This window comes from Mirounga angustirostris, unplaced genomic scaffold, assembly GCF_029215605.1.
Source record: "Mirounga angustirostris isolate CCGP_5_RB_7025 unplaced genomic scaffold, mMirAng1.0.hap1 SCAF_5, whole genome shotgun sequence".
Taxonomy (NCBI): domain Eukaryota; kingdom Metazoa; phylum Chordata; class Mammalia; order Carnivora; family Phocidae; genus Mirounga; species Mirounga angustirostris.
Window position 1 is genome coordinate 72,614,864 of NW_026991713.1, and position 25,757 is coordinate 72,640,620.

General features: G+C 34.0%; 1 protein-coding gene across 7 annotated transcripts in view; it reads left to right on the top strand.

The window, feature by feature from the left end:
- KIF21A (kinesin family member 21A) overlaps positions 1 to 25,757 on the top strand; it is a 150,299-nt gene that overhangs the window by 75,535 nt on the left and 49,007 nt on the right. For 6 of the 7 annotated variants that reach the window (XM_054507103.2, XM_064591396.1, XM_064591397.1 and 3 more), the window contains exons 4-13: positions 572 to 721; positions 1,434 to 1,568; positions 2,375 to 2,542; positions 4,569 to 4,684; positions 9,208 to 9,403; positions 9,804 to 9,993; positions 10,351 to 10,414; positions 15,269 to 15,472; positions 24,986 to 25,076; positions 25,516 to 25,633. In XM_054507103.2, the coding sequence (XP_054363078.1) occupies positions 572 to 721; positions 1,434 to 1,568; positions 2,375 to 2,542; positions 4,569 to 4,684; positions 9,208 to 9,403; positions 9,804 to 9,993; positions 10,351 to 10,414; positions 15,269 to 15,472; positions 24,986 to 25,076; positions 25,516 to 25,633 (1,432 nt within the window). Of the gene's footprint in view, positions 1 to 571; positions 722 to 1,433; positions 1,569 to 2,374; positions 2,543 to 4,568; positions 4,685 to 9,207; positions 9,404 to 9,803; positions 9,994 to 10,350; positions 10,415 to 15,268; positions 15,473 to 20,892; positions 20,932 to 24,985; positions 25,077 to 25,515; positions 25,634 to 25,757 lie in introns of all 7 variants that reach the window. The other variant, XM_045873629.3, reaches the window with a different exon arrangement.

The window sequence follows — 25,757 nt, forward strand, 5'->3', positions numbered from 1 at the left end:
TCCCTTTCACCGTCCAAATGTTGTTAGGCATTGTGACTATAAGCATATTGATAGAAAAATAGGTGTATGCATCCTCTTCTAAGGTATAATCTTCTTAGCCACTATTGATACAGAAACACTAAAATTATTACTGACCTTGGAAAAATACTAAGTATTAATTTTTAGATACATTAAGAAAGGTTGTAGGACAATAGGAAATATTTTTAGCTGAAGTAGTAAAAATTCTTAAAATCTTCCCTAAGCTTCAGATTTGTGTGCATTTGGTATTTCTGCATTTACTTAATATTTATAAATGTTTGTTTATCTCTTGCAAATGATTAATAGATCATTTTAGCTAGTTTTCAACTCATTAGTCATGATTAAGTCATTTACTGTTCTTACTCTTATAAAGAAATCTGGCATTTATTTGTATTTTAGTAATAATTGTATCATTCATTTTTATGTGTTATTTTAAAGAAATATGTTATTTGAAAATGTTTTAAGATATGTTAGAAAGATAATATGCAATATATGTTAATAGCCATGAGGCAATTTCTACTAAAATTAAACTTATAATATTTCTTTTTGATAGTTATATAATGAAGAGGTCCTTGACTTATTTGATACCACTCGTGATATTGATGCAAAAAATAAAAAATCAAATATAAGAATTCATGAAGATTCAACTGGAGGAATTTATACTGTGGGCGTCACAACACGTACTGTGAATACAGAATCAGAGGTGACATTTATGTTAAAGTTAAAATAGAGCATATTTGGCTTTATTTAATAATCAGCCTTACTGATAGTTTGCTTAAGATCAAGAATGAAATTTGTATCCATATATGTAATAGGGAGTTAAAAATCTTGTCTTCTTTCCCCATATTTTTTTTATATCAGGATTTTATTATCTATAATGTCAAGGTTATGATAATGTCAGTACATTTATCATAGCATGAAAAGAATCTAAGGCAATACATGTATAGTTTTCTTTCACAGCTAGAGAGAGTTAGATCATTGAAGGTGAAGGATGAGATGCCAATCCTTGTGTTCCTTTTGCTGTCACGTATGTAGGACTATATCATGGTTCCTAAAGGGAAACTATTAAGAAAAGTTACAGAAAAGTATTTCAAGAGAAGATACAGAGGGCCCCAGTAATTCAAGTTGTTGCTTAGTTTGTTCCCAAGTGTTCTACTGTAACAGTTTTGGAATGGAAGCTGCAAATGTCAGCAAATGACAAACAATGGAATCTCAGTGTTTTCTCCTATTAAAAAAATAATACACTATTATACTGAGAAGTTCAGCTCAGAAAGTGCCTGTAACTAAAATAATATGAAAATCCACATCTTTTATATCCCCTAATATGGTAGGTTTTGACCGTTAGCTTAGATTTCTGATTGTATGGTGTCTTGTTTAAATATTGTTCAAGTAAAATCTTTCTTTGTCTTTTCCAGATGATGCAGTGTTTGAAGCTGGGTGCTTTATCCCGGACAACTGCTAGTACCCAGATGAATGTTCAGAGCTCTCGTTCACATGCCATTTTTACCATTCATTTGTGTCAAACCAGAATGTGTCCCCAAATAGATGCTGTGAGTTTTTAGTTCTAATTTCTTTTTCTTTCTTCTCTTCTCTTCTCTTTTCCCCTCTCTTCCTCCCCTCTTTTTCCTTTCCTTTCCTTTTTCCTTTCCTTGCCTTTGTCCTTTCCTTTCCTTTGTCCTTTCTTTCCTTTGTCCTTTCCTTTCCTTTGTCCTTTCCTTTCATCTTATTTATTTATTTAGCTGAGCAGGGAGCCCGATGCAGGACTCTGGGATCATGACCTGAGCTGAAGGCAGACACTTAGTCGACTGAGCCACCCAGGCACCCCTTTAGTTCTAATTTCTTACACTTTCAGGCTTCATTTTCCTAAAAATCCACATAAATCCCAGGAGAGTACATTTAAGCCAAATTTAGTTTGGCTAATGATTCCTTTTCTTAATGAGATGCTTCTGATTGTATTTAAACTGAAGCTGGCCAACTATGTAAGATTTTGAAATAAAAAAAATGGATAGTATCTGCAGCAACCAGAAAGCAAGCTCTGGCTTAATGGTGATGGATGTAGTCACCCGAGACCCTTTGCTTTTGAGGACTGTGCATTACAGGTTTCTCTTCATCAACATAAGCAAAGCCTCAGTTGATAACAGTTGGTTTCTGACTAGCAAGTTTCTTTCTACCTTTGCCTAAACTTCTTATTGCCAGTAGATTTTTTTGCATTTACATTTATTTGGCTACTTGCCTATTTTTGAATACTATGTTTATATTTAATTATTTAATATATGCATAATGGGGGCAAGGTGGGGTTGGAGGATATTTAGTGTCACATTAATAAAATATTTTTTATTATTTTCCTCAATTGCAGGAAAATGCAACTGATAATAAGGTGATTTCTGAATCATCACAGCTGAATGAATTTGAAACCTTGACTGCAAAGTTCCATTTTGTTGATCTGGCAGGATCAGAAAGACTGAAGCGTACTGGAGCTACTGGCGAGAGGGCGAAAGAAGGCATTTCCATCAACTGTGGACTTGTATGTCCTTTTCCCTTTTGTAACACATAATACCCAAGTGGAAATCCTTCATGTGCTGAGCTGAGAAATGAAAGTTACAATAAACTTATAAACTTAGGAGTAATGCACATTATAGGCTTTCTTTCTTTAAAACATTGCAAATTTTTACATGTGTATAAATTTAGTTGGATTAAATTTTATGACATATGCAGAAAATAATATATATAGTAGAAATGATTTTAAAAATTCTTCCCACCTTTAAAAATAAATTGTCAAAATCAGCATTTAATATTAAATATTTCATGGGATGACTTTCAAAGTAGATTTTTTTGCTAACATTTTATGACAGTCATTTTATTTTGGGAATTATCAATTTTTTTAAAGTAATGATTGTTTTAAAATGAGAATTTTGAAAATTTTCCTATGTTAGGAGTTAATTTTAATACCATGCCACCTAGTGGTGGTTTTGATTGCAAACCACCTTGTGTTTGTTAGTATAAGGCTTCTGTTATATAGATAAAAAAGTTTTAGGGCAAGTTTTTGTATAATAAATCTTCTCCTATTGACTTTCATTATAAAATTGGACATGTGTTCCTGCATAAAAGGAGTGGCATCCCTAAATTTCTGTGATGCAGGTAGCATCGGGGTCTGTGTTTTCTGCTTTGCTGCTCTCCCTCCCTGCCTAGAGCTGGGGACTCCAATCAGATGGTCCTATTTTACTATGGTCCAGTATTTGCTCCTAGATGATTGTAATTCATTTGGTGTGGAAATTAACAACCAAGACTGAGTAGAGAGAGCCAGACTTCCCAACTCCAACCCCCATCTTGATGCTGACACTATGGTTCAGTGTTAGTGTTAAAGGGAGTGACCTGGATCCTAGACTTTGTGTAGGAGATAAAATCACGGTGGAATTTCCATTTGTGCTCTCAAGAAAAAACAAAAGCCATTGGTCTGTTTTTTTGTTTAGGCCACTAAAACGTGTTCAGATACATCTGGTAAAGTTTCAGTGTGGCCAGTGGTTAAAACTGAAGCTTCTCTGGAGAAGGGCAACTAAGACACAAGGTGATGATGTCAGTCTCTGCAGGATCCATTGGTCCTGACAAAAGCATCGTGATTGTCTGTGTGCATTACTAAAGGCGAGTGTGACCAAGGTCTAGGGCAGTGCTTATGCTTTAGGTACCAGTTCGCTGTGGTAGGAAAAACAGCAGTAGTGTCAGGAGGAGTGACTAGAGAGTTCTGTAATTTGACCTACTTTTTTTTTTTTTAAAGATTTTATTTATTTATTTGAGACAGAGAGAATGATAGACAGAGAGCATGAGAGGGAGGAGGGTCAGAGGGAGAGGCAGACTCCCCGCCAAGCAGGGAGCCCGATGCGGGACTCGATCCAGGGACTCCAGGATCATGACCTGAGCCGAAGGCAGTCGCTTAACCAACTGAGCCACCCAGGCGCCCCGATTTGACCTACTTTTTAAATATTGGATGAATAGCTCATAGACTCATTGTATTTCTAAAGATAGCTATACCTCTGTTAGGAACACCTTGTTCAGAGAAATCATACTGATATTTTTATTATGGTTCAAGAAGATTTTGTTTTTCCACAAGGAAGCTATATTGCAGTAAGAAAACTCCATGAATCTGCTAAGCTACCTAAACATTTTATTTCTTCATAGAGTTGAGAAGAATTTGAAACATGAATTGACAATTTTCTGAGGATACAACCTGATGTTCTGATGATTCTAGAGATGGTTAGGTGGTGCCAATTTTATCACATTTCTATTTTTAAAGAAAATCTCTGAATAGAAATTTTAGGTACTTGTGAGTTATGGGTATATTATAGCACTACATTTTGAGTGGCGTTAGTTTTTAGTAGTTGATATAGAAAAATTTGAAGTATACTTCATACTTCAAAATACAAATATGAAACAAAACCAAACATCTTCTCAATTCTGTCATGTCTCCATATTATTCTTTATAAGCTTTTTTATTTAAAAGTGTTATAATTACTAAAATTTTATTAGTTTCTTCTCTCTCTCTCTCTTTCTTTTAGTTGGCACTTGGCAATGTAATAAGTGCATTGGGAGATAAGAGCAAGAGGGCCACCCATGTCCCCTATAGAGATTCTAAGCTGACAAGACTGCTACAGGATTCCCTCGGGGGTAATAGGTATGCATAAGTGATTATCCTCCATATTCCTGAATTTCACGTACTCATTAATTTTAAAGTAAATTTGTAAAGTGATTTCTAAGAACTGTTTTTATTATAAAGCAAATTAAATGAATGAGGAACTAATACTTTTCAAGTGCCTAAAATGTGTCTGTCCTTTTGTATGTGATTATTTCATAAAATCCTTAATAATATCCCTTGATGTAGGTGTTATTGTTGCTATTTTACAGATAAGGAAATTGAAATCCAGAGAGGTTAAGTAATTTATTCAAAGTCACTTAGCTTGTAAGTGAATGTACTTTTTCTACTATATCATAATTTCTGCTTTTAGTGCTTGGCACATAGCAGATACCTAATAAAATTTTGTTGAAAAATAAATGCTGTCTTCTAGGTAATTACAAGGTAATTAAATATTGATACTTTTTACAAAGTCTCCTAAATTTTTTTTTAAAAGATTTTATTTATTTATTTGAGACAGAGAGAGAGAGAGAGCACATGCACGAGGTTGGGGGGGTGGGCAGAGGGAGAGGGAGAAGGAGGCTCTCTGCTAAGCAAGGAGCCCGACCTCAGGCTCGATCCCAGAACCCTGGCATCATGATCTGAGCTGAAGGCAGACACTTAGCCAGCTGAGCCACCCAGGTGCCCCAAAGTCTCCTAACATTTAACATTTTTTTTATATGCAGAAAAACTTTTTTTAATGTCAGTTGAATGAATACAGGATATTTGCTGTTTATTAACTTTGTCAATATCACTGATATTCCTCTTTTTCCATACTTTGCATCATTCTGATATATTTCCTCAGCTAAACTGATTCTTTTGGTAATAAATACATTCCTTTTTGTAAACATCAACATGTAGGCTTTCCAAGTGGAAACATTTTTGGCATTTAAATTCAATCATAGTGTAATGCAACAAGTTACAGACAACCACAGTGAATCTATTTTACAGTGTTTTCAATGGTCTGACACATTTACTGGAAAGATTATTAGATGCTATAAAATTATCTGGTAATTACATTTACAGATTTCCTTTTTGAACAACAATTATCCAAAGAATTTTGATAATTTTGATAATAATATCAATCTGGGTCTTACTATAATGAGACCAATTTTGGTTTTTAAGCCAGATAGAAATTTTTCAGGTTTGCTAAATTATAGTCCTTTCCTATATTTATTTCTTAACTATAAAACAAAGCAGAGATGATAAATGTCCTCCCCTTATAGTACTTTTGAGTACTTTAATGCTTCTGAAGGTTTGCTTGCCCTATAAGCAGTCTAAGATATTTGCACTGTGGGTCTTGAATTCCTCTGGAGTTTCAGATTGGCTACAGCTAGATAGCGATTGGCTACAGTCTCAGATGTTCCGCACCCATTTCCTTACTGAGTGGTAACTCTTCAGCAGAAAAAAACCTCTTCTAATCCCATCCTTAATGAGCCTCAATTCCTGCTTAAAATTTTAAAATTGAACTTCTAGTTCAAAAGCATTATACTTCGTATACATCTTGGAGAACAGAATACCTTTGTTTTGTAAAGTTTGTACAAATTATTCTTAAAAGAAAAATTAGGGGGCCCCTGGGTGGCTCATTCTGTTGGGCTTCGGCTCAGGTCGTGATCTCAGGGTCCTGGGATCGAGCCCCATGTCGGGCTCCCTGCTCCGCGGGGAGTCGGCTTCTCCCTCTGCTGCTCCCCCTGCTTGTGCTCTCTCGCTCTGTCAAATAAATATAATCTTAAAAAAAAAAGAAAATTAGATCAAAGATATTATTGGAAATAAACTGTGTCTATTTATGTGCATAACTTAATGACTTTTATTTTCTTAATGAAACTGGCTTTCATAAATTTATAATGTTTAATATAACATTACAACAAATTTATAGCAAAAATTCTGAAAAAGACAGAAACATGTAAAGTACAGATAAAAATCAATTATATTTCTATTGCCTACAAGTAACTACTGTTAACATTGTGATGTATTTCTTCCGTAATGTATGACATAATATGGCATATAATATAATGTGATAAATAATATATAAGATATATAACATAATAACCTGTTTAAGTAATATGGTTTCCTTTAAAACAGAATTGTGGTTTTATATAAATTTTAAAAATAAACAGCTTTAATGTTTTCTTTGAATTTTTTGTAAATACAACCATTATTGAAATTTGTATCTTTGGGATTTTATTTAGTATGTGATCTTTTCCCTATACAATAGATCTTAGCTCCTCTCATTCCTGACTTTCACCATTCTCCTTAAGCACTTGATCCCAGTGCTTCTCAAAATATTTGTGAAGGGCAGGTTCTTCTACTCTACTCCCCAATTTGTGGTGGGTTTATACTGTGTATGACTATACTCAGCTTGTGTATTTGTGACTTACCATGTAAGTTTGAAAACAGTTGAACTGCTCTATACTGCATTCAATGAGATGAGGTCATTGATTATAGCAAGTTCAAATGTTGTAAAAGTCTAAAATGCTTACTCTCAATTTCTGTATTTATTGTGAACATGTAACAAATAATTAGACTTGCACTGAACTGGGGACTATACTTTGAGTAGTCCTGTTCTCTAATCAGTGTCCATAACCATCACTCTCACTTGATTACCTTATTTTCTTCATTCAAAGAGAGAGCTAGAGATGCTTGAATTATTTTTTTTAAAGATTTTATTTATTTGAGAGAGAGAGACAGCACAAGCAGGGGGCAGGGGCAGAGGCAGAAGGAGAGGGACAAGCAGATTCCCTGCTGAGCAGAGGCTGATGCGGGGCTTGATTCCAGCACCGAGATTATAACCTGAGCCAGAGTACTGACTGAGACACTCAGGCTCCTCTGCATGAATTATTTTAACTTTCTGGATCTCTAATAAGTAAATATTATATATACGTGACACACATCACAATTACTAATGGCCTATTAGATTCCAGTATTTGGTTACACAAAGTATATTGATGAATAAAACTTGATGATCCTTATCCTCTAGGAGTTTAGGGTCTAAAAGTTGGGGTCTATAAACTTTCACAATAATAATAATAAAACCAACAAAAAAGAGATACACAGAGGATATGGAGAAAAGAAAGAGAGTAGGCAAACCAATGGTTGAATTCTTGGACTAGATGATACCGGTGTTGAATCTTGAATAATAGTAAGAGTAAATACAGATTAACAAGCATTGTTAAGGGGCACCTGGGTGGCTCAGTCATTAAGCATCTGCCTTCGGCTCAGGTCATGATCCTGGAGTCCTGGGATTGAGTCCCACATCGGGCTCCCTGCTCCGCAGGAAGCCTGTTTCTTCCTCTCCCACTCCCCCTGCTTGTGTTCCCTCTCTTCCTGTGTCTCTCTCTGTCAAATAAATAAATAAAAATCTTTAAAAAAATAAAAAAATATATATTTAAAAAAAAACAAGCATTGTTAAGGGAAAAAAGATGGGTGGAATGGGACCCCTTTTGAAAGGGTTACTATGAGTGCTGTGTTGAGATTATTAGTGGAAGCCAACTAGGAGGCTACAGATTAGAATTGATAGGCATAAATTTCCTCTAAGAGTGGGTAAATTAGCTCCTTAATTGCAGTTCATATACATTTTCCAGTTAGTGTTTAAGTTCTGATTACAATCTCCATGTCTGTTTCATTGACAAAATAGTGGGGAATACTAAGCATTTCACTATCCTGTTCTTTGGTTGGCAAAGCAATTCATCTTGACCAAAAATAACTGTTTTCCATTTTTTTTTATGTGTAATCTGGCCAAAAACTCAGGAACTTTGACCACTCAGTCACAAATGAGGTTTTATATTGTAAAACATGTGGATTTACTAAATATTCTTCTTGTTCAGATGATAGGATTTTGTGTAAATTTCTTTCCTGACATAAAAAATCAGGATACAAGTGGGGTGCCTGGGTGGCTCAGTTGGTTAAGCATCTGCCTTCGGCTCAGGTCATGATCTCAGGGTCCTGGGATTGAGCCCCAAGTCGGGCTGTCTGCTCTGTGGGGAGCCTGCTTCTCCCTCTTCCTCTGCCTGCCGCTCCCCCTGCTTGTCTCTCTCTCTCACTCTCTGTCTCTCTGTCAAATAAATAAATAAAATCTAAAAAAAATTCAGGATACAAATAATTAAATAAAAAGAAGATAAGTGTAAAATACTGAAATATTAAGTAGGTAATGAAAGAAATGATTTTTGAATACAGTTTGTTACTACTATGGATAGGTTAAATTTTAGAATTATTTGTATTGCTTCAGAAATATTTTGTAGAGGGGTGAGAAATAAATATATGCACTTGCACTTTCTCAAAGTATTATGGGTAAAAGAAAAATAATATAATTTCATTTTCCCCAGTTTCACCTAAGTAAAAATCTTTTTCCTTAAGATAGTCTTAAAGCATGGGGACTTATAAATTTGCTTTTATTTTTAAGTTAGTAGTATCAATCTTTTAGTAGCTTGAAGATAAGATACTATTCAAAAGGCAGGATATTAAAAATGCTTATTTCAGTGTTTTACATGCTTTTTTCTGTAAACCTAATTATTCTTTTTAACTTTCAGCCAAACAATCATGATAGCATGTGTTAGCCCTTCAGACAGAGATTTTATGGAAACCTTAAATACTCTGAAATATGCCAATCGAGCTAGAAATATCAAGAACAAGTTGATGGTCAATCAGGACAGAGCTAGTCAGCAGATCAATGCACTTCGTGGTGAGATCACACGGCTTCAGATGGAGCTCATGGAGTACAAAACAGTGAGTGAATGGGTTTGACTTTGCATTTTGTGCTGCATCTTGTGAAGAAAGTGATGCCTTTTTGTGATGGCTTATACATACATATATCCAGAGTCTCTTGTCTGTCAAAATAGTAGCTTCCTTTCTTTTGGAGATAGAATTCTTTAGTTTTTCTTGTGGGTAACTTTTAATATTGTCCAGTCTATCGACCTGACCAACCTCTTGTTTCAAAAGGCTTCCTTAGTCACTTTCTTTAGTGACAAATGCACCACAAAGGGATGTAGTAGAGGGAAAAAGATTTCTTTTGCCTCAAGGCTACTAAAACAAAAGGACCCTTTGTTGTAGATGTGTTGTATGCTTAAACAAAACTCTTGTATATTTAAGACCCCTTAACAAACAGGGAAATATTTTCCTTTCCTAGGGTAAAAGAATAATCGACGAAGAGGGTGTGGAAAGCATCAATGACATGTTTCATGAGAATGCTATGCTACAGACTGAAAATAATAACCTGCGTGTAAGAATTAAAGCCATGCAAGAGACAGTTGATGCACTGAGGACCAGAATCACACAGCTTGTTAGCGATCAGGCTAACCAGGTTCTTGCCAGAACAGGTATATGTATAAGGTGGGATAAGTGAGGGATTAACTCATGGAGGGCAGGAAACATTCTTTGTGTTCATTAATTACCTGGAATATTTCAAGTAGAAATATCAATCTGTGTATATACAGTCTGTGATTTTAAGTTAAATACTTAATTTATAAAAAATACATTCTTGAAGAAACAAAATTTGGCTTTTTGCTCTGTAATATTATTTTATTGTCTGCTTATATAACTAAGGGTAGGAAATCTGCTGTATGAATTGTGTTTTAAAGCATTATTATTTTGTTTCCATAACTTTTTTTCTCTGATTCTGTTTTGTTGAAGTTTTAATTTAAAGAAAATTCTCAATTTCATGTTCTGTCTTGCAGGTGAAGGGAATGAGGAGATCAGTAATATGATTCACAGTTACATCAAAGAAATTGAAGATCTCAGGTGCAGTTCACATTCTTTAATATGTAATGCATGTGTTTTGGTTTTGTAGTATAGTAATACTGTTATTTGTTGAGCTATTGTTTAGTGATATTTCAGTCCTTTGGTGAGGTTAATTTTAGTAGGTACTTGCCTTTCCCATAATGTCATATTCCAAACTACTTTTCTCCCTTCTCTTCCCATATTATCCTCCTACTCTAGTTACTATACTTCTCACTGGGAGCTTACCCAACCTGACGTATAGGACCGGCATAACTGATATCTATAAGGTTACTTTTGGTGCCTTCCCTCCCTGTGCCTCTTTCTCCACCATTTAGGAATGGTCAACATTAATGTCATTTCTAATTTTTTTTAAAGATTTGTTTATTTTGGAGTGGGGATGGCAGAGGGGAGGGAGAGAGAGAATCTCAAGCAGACCTTCCCACTGAGCATATAGCCTGATGAGGGGCTTGATCTCACGACTCTGATACCATGATCTGAGCCAAACTCAAGAGTTGGACACTTAACCGACAGAGCCATCTAGCCCCTCAGGGTCATTTCTAATTTTTTAAATGTCCCAATACTCCTGTTCTTTTCTGTTTCTCCAGCTGCTTTTTTATGTGTGACTCATTGCATCCCTACCAGTTTTCCTGCCTCACTGGTACATACAGAGGCACCTTCAACACTCATTTCATACAACATACTACAAATGCTCACCGTATGCCAAACACCATGTGTGGACTCTGCAAGTGTGACATAAACAAGGAGTTCCCAGTCTAGGTGGGGCGACTTTCATATATAGTCACATGTAGTAAATGGAATGACAGAAATTAGTTACAAAAACACCCACGCCTGGTATGGGAAGGTGGAGGAGACCACTGAGCCCAGACTGGGGTAATACAGATTAGAAAGCAGGTCAGGGACAAAATTAATTTCTCTATTTTCAGGTTCCATGGCCTGCCCTGATGGCTGAGCTACTTTCTCTTGAAGTAAAACTACAGTCAGCTCCATGGGGAGCATATAAGTAGCTCAGATCTCATTTTTGCTACCTATTTGCAAAAAATAACCAAGTGGGAGATCATCTTTCATAGCCACCCTGACACTTCTCCATCTTGTATTTGTGTGCTCTTCCTCTCCAACACTGAGCTGTGTTAGAGACAGAGATGAGTATTGTTTCCATTGTTTCTGCCTCCATAAGGCACACTGGATCCCTTAAATGTTTCAAGAAGTGAAAACAAATAAGACATTTGATGTGGTTGCAGATTAAGTTACTCAAATAACTGTTACCCTTATTTGGTGTGTATATATATCTATATATATTTCTAAGCTTTACCTTTTTGGTGGAGGCTTTTGGGACATTGTGTCCTGGTTCTGGTCAGCAGCCAATCTGGACTTACAGTTTCTATCCTGTGTTGGCAGTGCTGTTTCCTGCCTACTGCCAAAAGCTTATTCTCTGCCCTCATTCTGTAGACCCTTTTTACCATTCCTCGAGACATAACTGATATTTCTATCTTTGAATTCTTAAAGATCCTCTTCCTCTTCCTAGGCTGCTTCTCTTTATCTCTTTTATTTCTTTGGCCCTGGTCAATTTTTGAGGCTCATTCTAAGCTCTGGTTTTTGTGCTTTGTTTCTTTTCTTCTAAGGCCATATCGAAGCCTGATCTCACTATAGGACAAATGGCTTGACTAGTGTCATTATTTCCTACAAAAGAGAATCATTTCTACTCCTTATAGTGGCTAACCACAACATCTAATATCTTTCTTTTTCAAGTTCTTGATATAAGACCATTCTTTAAGCCATTTAGAAAACAGAGATGACTCTTAGGCCCTGAGTTCAATCAGTGATCAAATCTTCCTTGGTGTGAGTTAATGGCTTGTTCTACTTGTCCAAAACTTCTTTGATGTTTCTTTAATTAGGTGTGTCCCACTCCTGACCGTAGTCTTCTAGAATCCCAAGGCTGTAATTTACAATATAAAAATAATGTACATATAAAGTAGGCATAAATGAGCTTTGAATTTAAATTGGATTACCTCGATTGAAATTAAATTTTCTGTTAATAAGTGTGTGACCTTGGGCAAGTTCCCTAATATCTCTGCGCTTTAAGTTTGTTCATGTCTAAGAATGAGGTAATACCTGCTAGTCTCAAGGAGTTATTATGGGGCTCAAATGAAAGAACAAGATGTCACAGCCTAACGTGATATTATTTAGGTCCAAGTTCACATATCATTTTTTTCTCTACTAAATCCTACTCCAATCCATATTTCTAGCAAAACTTCACCTTTGGAAGGCATTTATTCATAGCTCCTTTAACATAATGCACATTTATGTTGATATATTGCCACTTGGGAATGTTTATATTTTAAGTTTTATTCTAATTGCAAAATAGTACTAGTTTCTTTTTAATAAATTTACATGTCCCATTAGTTGTTGTGAAATAATAATGGACACTAATTAATTAATTAATTTCTTGTTTTCTTGGGCGGGGGCTTAAAATTTTTGTAGAAATTTTTGAGTAGATAGGAAAGTATAAAAAAATTAAAGTCAACCGTATTGCTACCGTTACTAGAACTGATGTTAACATTTTGGTATATCTCTTTAATGTTTTTTCAATGCACACTTTAGCAAAATTGACATAAGGGTATATATATTGCTTTGCTATCTTTTCTTTGAAATATAAAAAGATATGAGCATTTTTAAATGTTATTAAATATTTTTCTAACATAATTTTTGCATGATTCCATGTGGTACTATCTCGTGGTTGTAATTGATTTGTTTAATTGCCCACTGCTTGATAATTATATCCATTTCCAACTTTTTGATAAGAATAGTTATTATTCATTAAATATATTAGCAGTTTGGTGAGTTTTAAATTCATTTTATCATTGATCCTCATAACAATCATAGGAAAATGTGTATTTTCATCTCATTTTACTGAGGAAAGAGTAGAGGCTTTTAAAGACTAATAGCCCAAGATCAAGTGAGTGACAGAGCTAAGATGCAAGCCCTCAGTCTGCTCCATCCTAAGGAAGTTTGTATCCTTCCCCTCATGATTCACTGCTTGGTCTCTTGTTAAATGAAATGCAGGCAACAGGGTTGATTGGTGAGTGGAAAAGAAAGAGTGTTGTTATCAAAAAAGCCCAAAAAGCAACTTCTGCTAATGTGTCTTGGGCTTTGTGGAGTTGATCCCTAAAGGTTTCAGCTTTTATCAGCACCAGCATTGAAGAAACATTGAATATACCCCTATGAAATGCAAACTTAAGTCAAGTAATAAAAAAAAGAACTTGTCTGGTTATTATATAAATGAACCAATACAAAACAGGTCATTGTTGATAGCTAATTTATTATATTTTTGTTGATTCTTAACATTCATTATTATGTACCCAGGCTATATTGAAAATATAGAAAAATGTAAATATTGACTTTGGGTTTTTATAGTTAAGCTGAGTTTTTATACTTAGGTTATGCTGTTGATTAACAAAATGACAGCATTATACTCAGAAGTTTCTTCAAAATAATTTTGAAATCATTTAACTTGGAAGTTTATACACAGCTACTTAACCATTTCAAAATACTGTAATTGTTATTCTGCTCACATATGATACCAGACATATAATAAAGGAATTTCATTAAAGAATGTATAAGATACTGACTTGAAGCATATTCACTGACTTATGTACACTCTGTTTCTAGCTGATTCCAACAGTATCATGAATAATTTTGGTAGTGAAAAAACACAGAGCTGACTGCATCTTCTAGAGCTTATAAATTGCAAATTATTCTAACATCTTTTTCTGAAATACTTGGACATATGGCAGAAGTGCTATGCAATATAGTTTTGAGACAGATCTAGTAAGATAGTACTTTCTCCTTATGGCCCTGTCTCAATCACCCTTCTGCCAAATTGACCTTGGAAATGTATTATATTGAAGTAGATAATTGTGTTCTTGATGGTTTAAACCAAGTAGCAATAAAAGACTAGCCTAGTGGACTCTGAATCCCTTTTTGTTTCAAGAGTCCCCTCTTTTAGAACCTCATCATTCTATGTTATGTTTTTTTTCCATATTACTGACAGTACATACATTATTCTCCTGTCATTATTAGGACTGCTTGAGCAAACAAAAGAATGTTTTCAATTATCAAACTCAGGTTTCCTTGGAGATACCATCTTTTCCCACGCTATGCTTAGGAGCCAGATGTCTTTCAGCCAGTTAGGGGCAAGTTTGGCTAACTGTTCCTTACAAAGATTTGGAAATGCTATTATAGCATGATGAATGAGGAACTGGAAGAAAGGGGACCATGCTGCTTGTGGATTTTAAGTTTAAATGATGGGTTTACAAAGCAACATCACTAGTGCCTACTGGCCAGAATGCAACTAATCTAATTACCATAGGCACGTTTGAACACTAAAAATGTGATTTCAAATTTACAATTATTTAATCAGGGAATTAAAAAAAAATCCTAAACATAAATGTTTGTGAGCACCTTTATTTAGAAAAAAAAAAAAAAAAAAAACCCTACCCTGTAGCAACACTGAAATACATTTTGAATAACATTTTAGCATACAAAACAATATATTTAAAGTGTTCCCTATTTATTGCTAGAGTAGTCAGATTTGTAGAGACAGAAAGTATCATGGTGGTTGCTAGGGGCTGGGAGGAGAGGGAAATGAGGAGTTAATGTTTAATGGGTGCAGAGTTTTAGTTGGGGAAAATGAAAAAGTTCTGGAGGTGGGTGGTGGCCGTGGTTGCACAATAGTCTGGATGCACTTTGTGCTGCAAAGCTATATGCTTAAAAATGGTTAGGGTGGTAAATTGTATGCTATGAATCGTTTACTACAATACAAAATGTTTCCTGTTTAAATATATTTTTATTCACTAGGGCGAAATTATTAGAAAGTGAAGCAGTGAATGAGAACCTTCGTAAAAACTTGACAAGAGCCACAGCAAGATCACCGTATTTCAGTGGATCATCAGCTTTCTCTCCTACTATACTGTCTTCAGACAAAGAGACCATTGAAATTATAGATCTAGCTAAGAAAGATTTAGAGAAGCTGAAAAGGAAAGAAAAGAAGAAGAAAAAAAGGTAGTGTATAAAGTCACTGCTGTATGAATCCCTGTTTTTCTTTCTTTTCAGGATATCTTAATTTGCAATTACAGTGAGTATATATATAGTCTCACAGTATATTAAATAAGGGAAATGTCATTTAAATTAGCTGAAAATTATAATGATATACTTTTAACGGTTTATCTCTATTTGTATGTAAGAAAAATAAGTTAATTATAATAATATGGTAGTAGATTTTATTTAGACTATGACAAGGTAAAATTACTATTAGAAATTATTTTATTATTTTTCAAATAGCTGCTTTTGCATTCCATTCATCTTTTCTGCAAAGCTTGCTCTACCATTACAACTCACTGTTTTCATTTCTTTCCCATTTTCTAATGCAATTAAGTAGTCTCATGGATATAATCTGATTCCTGTCTAGATTAGTTTAAAGGCTAAACTAATCCATCAGGCTGTCATTTAATGTCATTTGGTCTCTTCAGTATTTTCTGCAGGGCTTCTAATTTGATTATGTCAAAGTTATTTATGTTATTTTAGGCCTTTTGAATCAACAAGGAGTTACTCAGCTTTTCACCACTGTTCTAGGCTTTCTTTTCCTTGCATCCTGATAATAGCTTCCTCTGAAATCAACTGGGTGCAAAGAAGAGGAAAATAAGAATTTGACCACTTGTAATGTGTGAGTGGTTAAATATTCACAAATTCTTTATGTGTCTACATATTGATTATGTGGTGCAGTCACATTACTTACTAAATATATTTTGAACCTGCCAGTCAAATTAATTTTAAGCATTTTTGGCTAGATATTCAAAAGGGGGCACAGCTATCAAATGGTTTGTTACAAGAGTCTTGCTTTGTAGAATTATTATTGACATTTAGTCTACCTGCTGCTTTGCTCAGTTTATTTAGAAATTTATTTAGGCAACCAGGCATTTCTTCCTTGAACAGTCCAGTTGACTAAAGTAATTGGAGATTTACATTTTTCAAGTTAATTCTGCTGTGTGTCCTTTAGTTAAAAAGGAATGATTAGAATAATTAAAACAAGGAGTTACACATTTATGGTTAGGAGGCATTGCAACTGAAATTGCATTCTTAAGATACTAATGTCTTAATAGGTGTTTTTCTTGGATGACTGATTATGGCAGCAGTAAGATATATAATGATTAGCTTTTATGCAGGGTAGTTAAAACTGAAACAATGATCACAGAGTTATATGTGATCCAACATACTGCTTGAATGAAAATGAGATTTTTGCACACGACTTACTATTTTCTTGTAAAATTCAGTTTTGTAGTTGGTCAAAATATCAAATATTATGACTTGTTTTTAAAGGTCTTGGTTTTGTTCATGAATAATAAGTATAAGAAAGGGTATCTTTCTCAAGGTCATGAACTGATTCTGTTGTTTCATTTTGAGGTAAATTTAGAGATACTACCATAATCACCTGTTTGGTATGAATAATGAAAAGTAGGGATCCCAATAGAAACCTAAGCTGTCTTGACATTTGTATAGTGAGCATAGGTACCCTAAAATAATACCTCTGATGGAGGTTATTTTTGTGACAATGCAGGGAGATAAGCATTTTGATTGGTAAATAGTACTAAAGGAAAAATATATTATTATTAACATTTGTCCCTGGTGCTTTTAAGGTAAAAAAATTAAATAGCTGTTATTTCATGGTGAAAAATCGGCTATTTCAGTGATTAAGGTGGATGTAATAATTGTTATGGTAAAAATAATAGCAGATGTTAATGCTAAAAAGACCTTACCAAACAACTGTATTTAAACTTAAGAACCCAAGTGAAAAACGTAAGTTATTTTTTAACAAAAAGTGATATGAAATAAAAAAAAAATTGGTGAGGAAAAAACCAAACTAGATAAGATGAATTTAGAGATATTACCTTAATCATCTTGAAAAAAGTGAATAATGGCTTAAAATGAGAAAAATTAATGCTTCCTAAAAATTAGTAATCATATATGATACTTTAAAAAATGCTTTATAAAGCATTTTCACATACATGCTACAGCATGTCTTTGTAGAACTGAAACCTACATAATGTAGTGTGAACCTAGAAAAAAGTTTTCTTGTGTACCATAAACTGCATGATAGCCTTTAGAACCGGTTTATGAATCTATATTACATATAAATTTGTAGAATTTAATACAGTTTTTCCTACCACACTCTATTCAAACCTTGTTGTGGATTTAAACATGAAAATCAATACTGTTTTACTCAGCTTGATTATCACTGTTAACTTTTTGCTGTAGATCCTAATAACTTTTAGACTGTATGTAATGTAAATTCCTATTTTAAGAATAGGAAGCTGCCATTTTAGCTAAAGGGTTTGCTACAGGTTGAAAAAAAGAGTGACAGCAGTTTGTCTAGTCTTCCACTGGAACTCTTTGGATGCAGCAGCTCCTGTTTAGGTATATTGATTCTGGTTGAGTTGTTTTATATCCCTCATATTTATTTATTTTATTCATCAGAGAAGGCATTGTAAAATTTGGATTCTGCCTCAACCTTACATACACAGTAAGTTTATTTAAAAATACTTTGGGAAAAAAAAAAAAGGAAAAAATTCTTTGGAATTTGGGACTAATTTTTCTCTAGAAAATGTTATAAATACATATTGTCCAGGTTTCCCAACTGACTCACATCAAGTGATTTTTTTTTTACCCAATTTGTAGTGTGGTAAGAGCAATTCACAATGGAAGGGGAAAAAGAAAAAAGGGAAAAGAAACTTTCTTTCCTTTCATGGATCTAGCCAACCTTCAGGGAGAAAGTGTGAATTTCTGCCTTAGCCATCCTTTTTATTCCATCTTCTGACCCCCTGTGTCCTTATGCAGCCAGTCGTGGTCCATTCCTCCCTTATGTGGTCAGTTCTCATGTAATTCACCCTACTCCAAAGTATTCCTGATTCCAAAATCATCTACTTCCTTTTGTCCTCTCCTTAAATTCAAATTTGGGAGCAAAACCATCTACGGCTAAAGGAATCCACACTATATATATATATATCTAAATACATTCCTTATAAAGGAATCCACACTATATATATATATATCTCCCCATTATAACCAATAAGCCTCCTTTCTAAGGATGTTTGTAGTTTTGAAAGAGGAAGCATTAATTCAAATACTGAGTGACAGTGACCTCATGAAGAAAAAAAAAAATCAAGGTTTTGTAGGGAAGATTTTTACCTTCTGTTAGCTGAGGGTTTCCAAGATCTATCTGGGGCTTCACTTTTGGGTTCAGATATCCTAAGCTGCCCTCATTCTCATAGCTGCGTCCTTTCCTGTCCACTAAAGCCACAAATTATGTAGAAGCTCCATTTCTTTTAATTTACTTGGTTTTGTGTTGTTAGTTTTTGGTTGTAGTGGCTGCGGGACCTCTGACAAAGTAAGTGTTGGTAGGAAGAGTGGCAAGTGGGTCCTTTTATGTTACAAACTGCTTTTATGTTCAAGGAGGGCATCATAAGTCCTGTTTTACATGAAAGTTGAAATTTTTTCTGCATCAAAGTCTTTATCAAAGCTACAAAAATTAACTAATATGTGGGGGCTTAAGGTTTATTCTTCTACCTGTCTGTGCTTATTTCCTATTGAGCTGTAAAATCATCCATAGTTGTAGATAGGAAAATAAGGGAGTGTAACAAAATAAGATGAAATAATTGAAGAGACTGTATTACCTCTTTTTCAGTAACAGAAACGTTGAAATTGTTGGCAAGATTTGTTGTTCTCTCTCCTCTTAATTCTTTCTCCATGAACGGAACTAAATAGAATAAACTGAACTCCTTTAAATTATGAAGAAGTGTCAGATTATTAGTTTATTTTTCTGCCCCCCCACTGTCTTTTTGAACTACTTGTTGCAATGTTGTTTAAAGAAACAATTGAAAAGGCATCTAACATTTACCTACTTCTTAGCTCATATCATCCATACATTTTAATAGAGCTCTTTTGTGTTAGATAAACAAAAATTCTGCATATCGGATATAGAAAATTTGGGCTCTTTGGCGGGGAACCATATCCTTTGAACTACTGTAATTCATTTTCATTAGTATAAGCCTACTTTAGGCATTAATCCCCATTTTTTGGATATCTAGCTTTAAATGACTTGAATTATAAAAAATTTTACTAATTCATCAGACTGCATTATACTTGTGTTTAGTGGTGTCAGGTTGAAACTCTTGAAACACATAGATTTCTTAAGTGATGGCTTTATTTTCCTTTTTCTAGCCATTATACTGGACCTTTTGATCCCTGGTGAATATCACTCTAGAATTTTTTTCCCAGAAAGATTGCTAGTCTCTTCTTGTAATAGCAATATGTAAGTTGATTATGAAAAACAATTGCAGGCCAACAAATAAAAATCACATGCAAACACATGAAAATAACTGGCTTGAAATAATTTATACTTAAGGCCCAGTCTTTTCATTTCATTTCAATATTGATGATTCTGAAAAATATTTTTGGAATTCTGGTTGCAAGTGTGCTATATCAAGATTGCTATATGCTTAATCAGAGCCTAGGACATCTGTCTTTTTGTTTATATGACAAATATTGGTATCCAGTACATTCCATTGAGTAAAGATCCCCAATTCTGTGTATTGAATGTTGTTTAAATTATATTTCAGAGTCTTTAAGTACATAGTTTTAGTTTTTCTTATATTTTTCTAATTGAAGAACACTCTTACTAATGGAAAGTACTACATTTCCCATTTTATTGCCACCTTTGCCTTAGTACTTTTAATAGTTTCTAATTATTAGAACAGTGATGTTATGAGATTTTATTTTCAATTAATAAAATTATAGTTTTTCACTGATATAATAATCATACTCATTTGACTGTAATACCATTTCATGTATAATTTTGAAATAGAATTTTTTTTAGATTTAGTGACGTTCACATGTAGTATATTAAAAATAGAAAACAAGTTTTAAAAGTAGCATTCTAGTATGTAGTATTAATGGTGTTTTCATATTATGGTATAAAGGCATTACTTTTTGAAGTTCTTTTAATGATGCCATAAAAAGGTCTTTTGGGAAGGCTTAAAAGGAAGAGGGTATCATTGAAAGTGGGCTTTTTTGGGGAAACTGAGAAAATCGAATCATTTCAGATTAAAAAAAGCAATGGCATCCAAACACTCTTACTACTGATCAAGTTATATAAACTGAGACTCTACATTTTACTGTTAAATAATTTCAACTGATAGTCTATATACTCTTCTTAGGTATAATGCTGCTTGTTTTTCTACTTACTTTTTATTCATACAAAATGTATTGCCTTTTTACTGTGTATTGTCCTTTGATGATATCTTTTAAAATTTATTTTAAAGTCTTCAAGCTCATGTATCATTTTTACCTTCTTATCACTTTCGCTTTTTACTGTCTGGTTTGTCCTTCATTGGCTTGGCCTTCCAATACTGTGCCTCGTGATTTTGAAGGCTACAGAAACTTGAGGAAAGCAATCGAGAAGAAAGAAGGTTGGAATATTTCCCAGGTTTTTTATTAAAATGTCATTTAAATACTTAGTTGCCATTCACAAGGAAATGTGTTATAGAATTATAGATTGGTTCAGACTAGATTAGCCTGGTGCTCCTAAAATTAATGATGATTGTATAAAATTGACAAATACATCAAATACATTTCTAGAAACTACTTTTTCAGAAGAAAACCCTCACAAGTTATATGGATTAAAATTCAGGCAATTTCACGTGACTTCTGAATAAACTAGCATAATTATGATGGTGACTTACCTTTTTTAGGCTAAAAATGACCCCTCAAAAACCCACCATTGACTTTCAGAATGTATCTTTCAAAAACTTGTGAGCAGACTGAGAATTTTTAACTGGGTGGGAATTGAGATTTTGTCGCAGCCCATGCTAAGTCACAGGTGGGCTTTTCTCCTCTCTTCCTTATTTGGTGTAGTATTTGGAATATTATATTTGCAATACAAATGTGTTTGTATATACAAATATTTTAGTAGTTGTTGGAAAGCAACATTAAATGGCAACAAAGCAACAGGAAAATGTGGCCTTATTACAGATAAGATTTATAAGGCATTTTTAAGGTTGAATTAGAAAAATAAGTGTTGCTTTTAAAATGTATTTGAGGTGAGAATCAGAAACAGGTATTTTCTTTTTTTTTGCTTAAAGTTTGAGCAAAATTTAGAGGCATGTTTCTGCACTCTCCATATAATAAAAATTAACATTTTAGTCATTCAGAATTATAGTTATTTAAATGAGGATTAAGTAGGATTTTACTTATCAGAACTTCTCTTCATAGATTTTTCTAAACCTCCAGATTATATCATCAAAATGATTAAGAAAATAATATTTAAATATTTTAGAAGCACCGCTTTAGAAATTTCATCTCTTACTTAAAATAAGCCTTTTGAGAACTTTTACTATGCAATAATTAGTTACAGTAATATCTTATTTTAAATATGAAAGCTTGAAAATTTTATTTTCTTAAAATTATTTAATAATTTACATTCCATAATTACATTCCACATATTATATAGTATTCTGCAGTATCTATAATTTTATTCTATAATTCTATAACTTATTTAAAGTATTCTATAATGAGAATATAATTCTAATTGTTTGCACTAGAACTCACCTAATTAGTATATATTTAGGACATTATATTTATTATACGAATTAAATTATGGCACTAAAAATGTGAGATTTCTTCTCCTTCAGGTCAAAATAAAATGCATAGTTAAAGTAATGTATGGAAGCCACCCTTCCACCTTAAAATTTTCAAGTCCTTTGTCTTTAGTGAGTAAAGTTTGCTTCCAGTTTTTATAGCATCCCCTAAGGGATAGCAAAAGCATAGCAGTTTTATGTTCTAGGACAGGGCTTTCCGAACATGAATATGTATACAAATCACCTGAGTGGTTTGATAAAATGAAGATTCTGATTCAGTAAAACTGAGGTGGAGTCTGAGATTTTGACTAACTAGCTTCTGGGCGATGCTCATGCTCCCATGTCTGTGAACTGGATTTAAGTGTAAGATTCTAGAATACCGGCCGAGGAGTCAAGATACTTCCCTGGGCTGCAGTTTCTTTTTAGGTTGTCAACAAAAATGTTGACATTGGTTGTCAGATGTCAAAGGGGTTAAACTGCATGATCACTAGTGTTCCTTCCACCTTCAAAATTCTGATTCTATGTAACATGCAAACTTAAATATCTTTCATGCTTCTTAGTTATTTTAGATATCAATTTGTCTCAGTTTATTGAGGAAAACTTGAATATTTGAGGTACAATAACTATAAAGTATCAATTTGTATTTTAAAAACTTAAGTTTTAAGTGATAAAGGTAAATTAATAATGTAAAGTTACAACTGCTGGTCTTTCTGCATCAAAATTGGCATGAATAGCATATAATATATGAATTAACTTTATATATAAGTGAAAAGTAACATTTGCTGGATACTGGTGACTTGAAGAAAGTAGGAGGGTTACAATAAAGTGGTTATCTAGCTATAAACCAGAGTAAAAGAGAATTTGGGTTGGAGCTTAAATAATGAAACAGCCAACAATAACAAAAACTGTGCTGCAACAATTTACAGGTGAGGAAGGAAGACTTCATAGGGGAGAGACTGGGGAATGCTGATGGGAAATTTCTTTCCAAACATATTCACCTGTCCTAGCCTTAACCTTAGTCTTAAACCTCAAGTATAGTCTGTTTGAGTGCCCCGTACTATCCTTTGAGTGGGATGATGGATGAAGGGGAGTTTCTTTCTAGAGTTTCAGCTGGAACTGCGTGATGGAAAATCAATAGCTCTAGTATAAAACAAGTGATGTAAGAGAGGCATTCAGTATAATCATTTTTTTTTCCTAACAAAATGATTTAACAACACTCATGGAACCCTGTTATAATTTACTTGATCTCTCTCCAGTTAAGATTGTTTTATTGATATTACTACTGGTTTCTCCTTCTCACTCCAGAGATATGTTGTCTTCTATGCATCTTTATGCATCTTTCAGCCTGTGCCGTTGGACTCAACATAGTTAGTGCACGAGACACATAGAGGTGACAAACAGGTGCTCATGCACAGTAATAGAGATTAATATATTTAGTAAACACTGCGCATTTATTATGTACATCCCCTGGGCATGGGGGACATAATGTTGAGTCAAACAGGCATGATCCCTGCCCTCACAAGGCTTGCAGTTGAGTAGGGAAGACAGAAATTAAAGAAATGATAACATAAATAAACATGAATTAAGAACTCTGAAGTGCTTACAAGGGAAAAGTTATTTATCTTGCTCTGAGTACAAAGGTATCTGTGAGAATTGGGACCTAAGGTTAAACATTACAGCTTAATAATAACTGAGCTTAAATAAGATTAAATTTTTAGCCTAGAAACGAAAAACAAGTCCAGGTTATTGGGGCAGTTTTTAATGTAGCAGAATGCCTGAAAGATATGATAGCTGTTATAAAGTTATTTTGATAAAGTTGTTAAGCTCTTTCTAGGGGAATTTTATTTGGAGAATATTGCCTTTTTGAGCATTTTTTTTAATTCTTGATGATTTCAAGATGTTGCAGTAGCACAAGAAGTTTTTCACATACAGATTTATTTGAAGTTCACTTTCTTAATAGTATTTAGTTTGATTAAATGCATGAGTCTAGTGAACAGATGTGTAACTTCTGCGCATAACTGATCATGGTTGCTGAACCCTAAAAGAGTCATAGTGAATTAAGTGTGAAAAACTTTGCTCACTGTAGTGTGCACTGTCTTCTTCTCAAGGCCACTGGGGCTGAGTTAGCTTAGCTGTAAGCATTACTTAAGCATCATCAGTATGTGGTTACAGCTGTTAGTACCAGATGACCATACAGGAGGCTTCTATTTGGTATGGCCCATCTTGCGGCAGATCCTGGAATTTCCTACTCAGTCAAAGGTCAGGCTGAACCTCAGACAGTTTTGATATGCAAAGACCCATTTCTTTGAGAACATTTTAAGAGTCCTGTGCCATACGTATGGCCTAGGAAAAAAGCCTGTGCTATTACTAGAGGAGACCTAACCACACTAATGGATACTGCTAGTGTAGACAAACTTACTGTGAGCAGATTTAGTCTGGATCTTTAAATTTACTCTTAAGCATATTAGGACATCAATAAAAATCCAGCTTCTGTATCTTTGTGTTTAGATGGGAAAAGTCATATATTTAGATGAGAAAAGAAAAATATTTGTTTGATTTCCTTTGAATTTAAATCACCTACGTTCTAGTTAACTGACTATCACTATGACTACTTCATAGCTATCTCATCAGATCTCATGCTTTAGGGTATAATCTCTTCCTCAGTGTTTCTAGGAAGTAAGCTTTTCTCCAATGATATAAATCACTATTGTTTGAATGGCAATTTCTGTTTTCCTCTGAAGCATCAGACATAACTTTGCTCAGTCAAATGATAAACTCTTCTAGTTTGTTTTCACAAATAATTGATGATTTTTAAGATCTGGGAGACAAAAGTGAACAATTTTCCTCTCTATTTTAATACTGTACCCTTTTGTTCCTTTTTTTAAAGTGTGGCTGGTAAAGAGGATAATACAGATACTGACCAAGAGAAGAAAGAAGAAAAGGGTATTACAGAAAGAGAAAACAATGAATTAGAAGTGGTAAGTATGGAAGAATGAACTTGTACATTTCAGTGCCTGAATTTAGCTTGTTTATGGTTGCTGATAACTATACTAACTTATATGTAGACTTATATGTAAAAAAGAGAAATGGTTATCATGTATCCATTTTAAACTATTTGCTTGAGGACTTCTTTTCTTCAGAAATATGAGCTATAAAATACTGGCAACTGTCAATCTTGTGCAACGTGAAAGCATTGTGTGCATGTGTGGAAGGGGGTAGAATACCAGGAGAAGTGAAGTACTATTTTATTTAAGACAAAATTATGTAATAACCCTGACATTGTAGAATGAGTTTTGCACCGATGAAAGGTGAAATTTGTGTACTTCTGTATTTTGTACTCCAGCAATCTCTCTTAATGAGGTAATCAGTTTGTTTTGTTGATATTTGTGCTATTAATAGTCATAAATCACATTTTAGGAAGAAAGTCAAGAAGTGAGTGATCACGAGGAAGAAGAGGAGGAGGAGGAGGAGGAAGAAGATGACATTGAAGGGGGTGAAAGCTCCGATGAATCAGATTCTGAATCAGATGAGAAAGGTACTTGCTGTTCAGTACAAGGACAAAAATTAATTTGGGGAATTTGTTTAAAATACGGGCAGAAAACATTCTCCATTCATTCTTGATGAGGGCAGCTTTTATAACTGCTGACTTGTGTATTCCC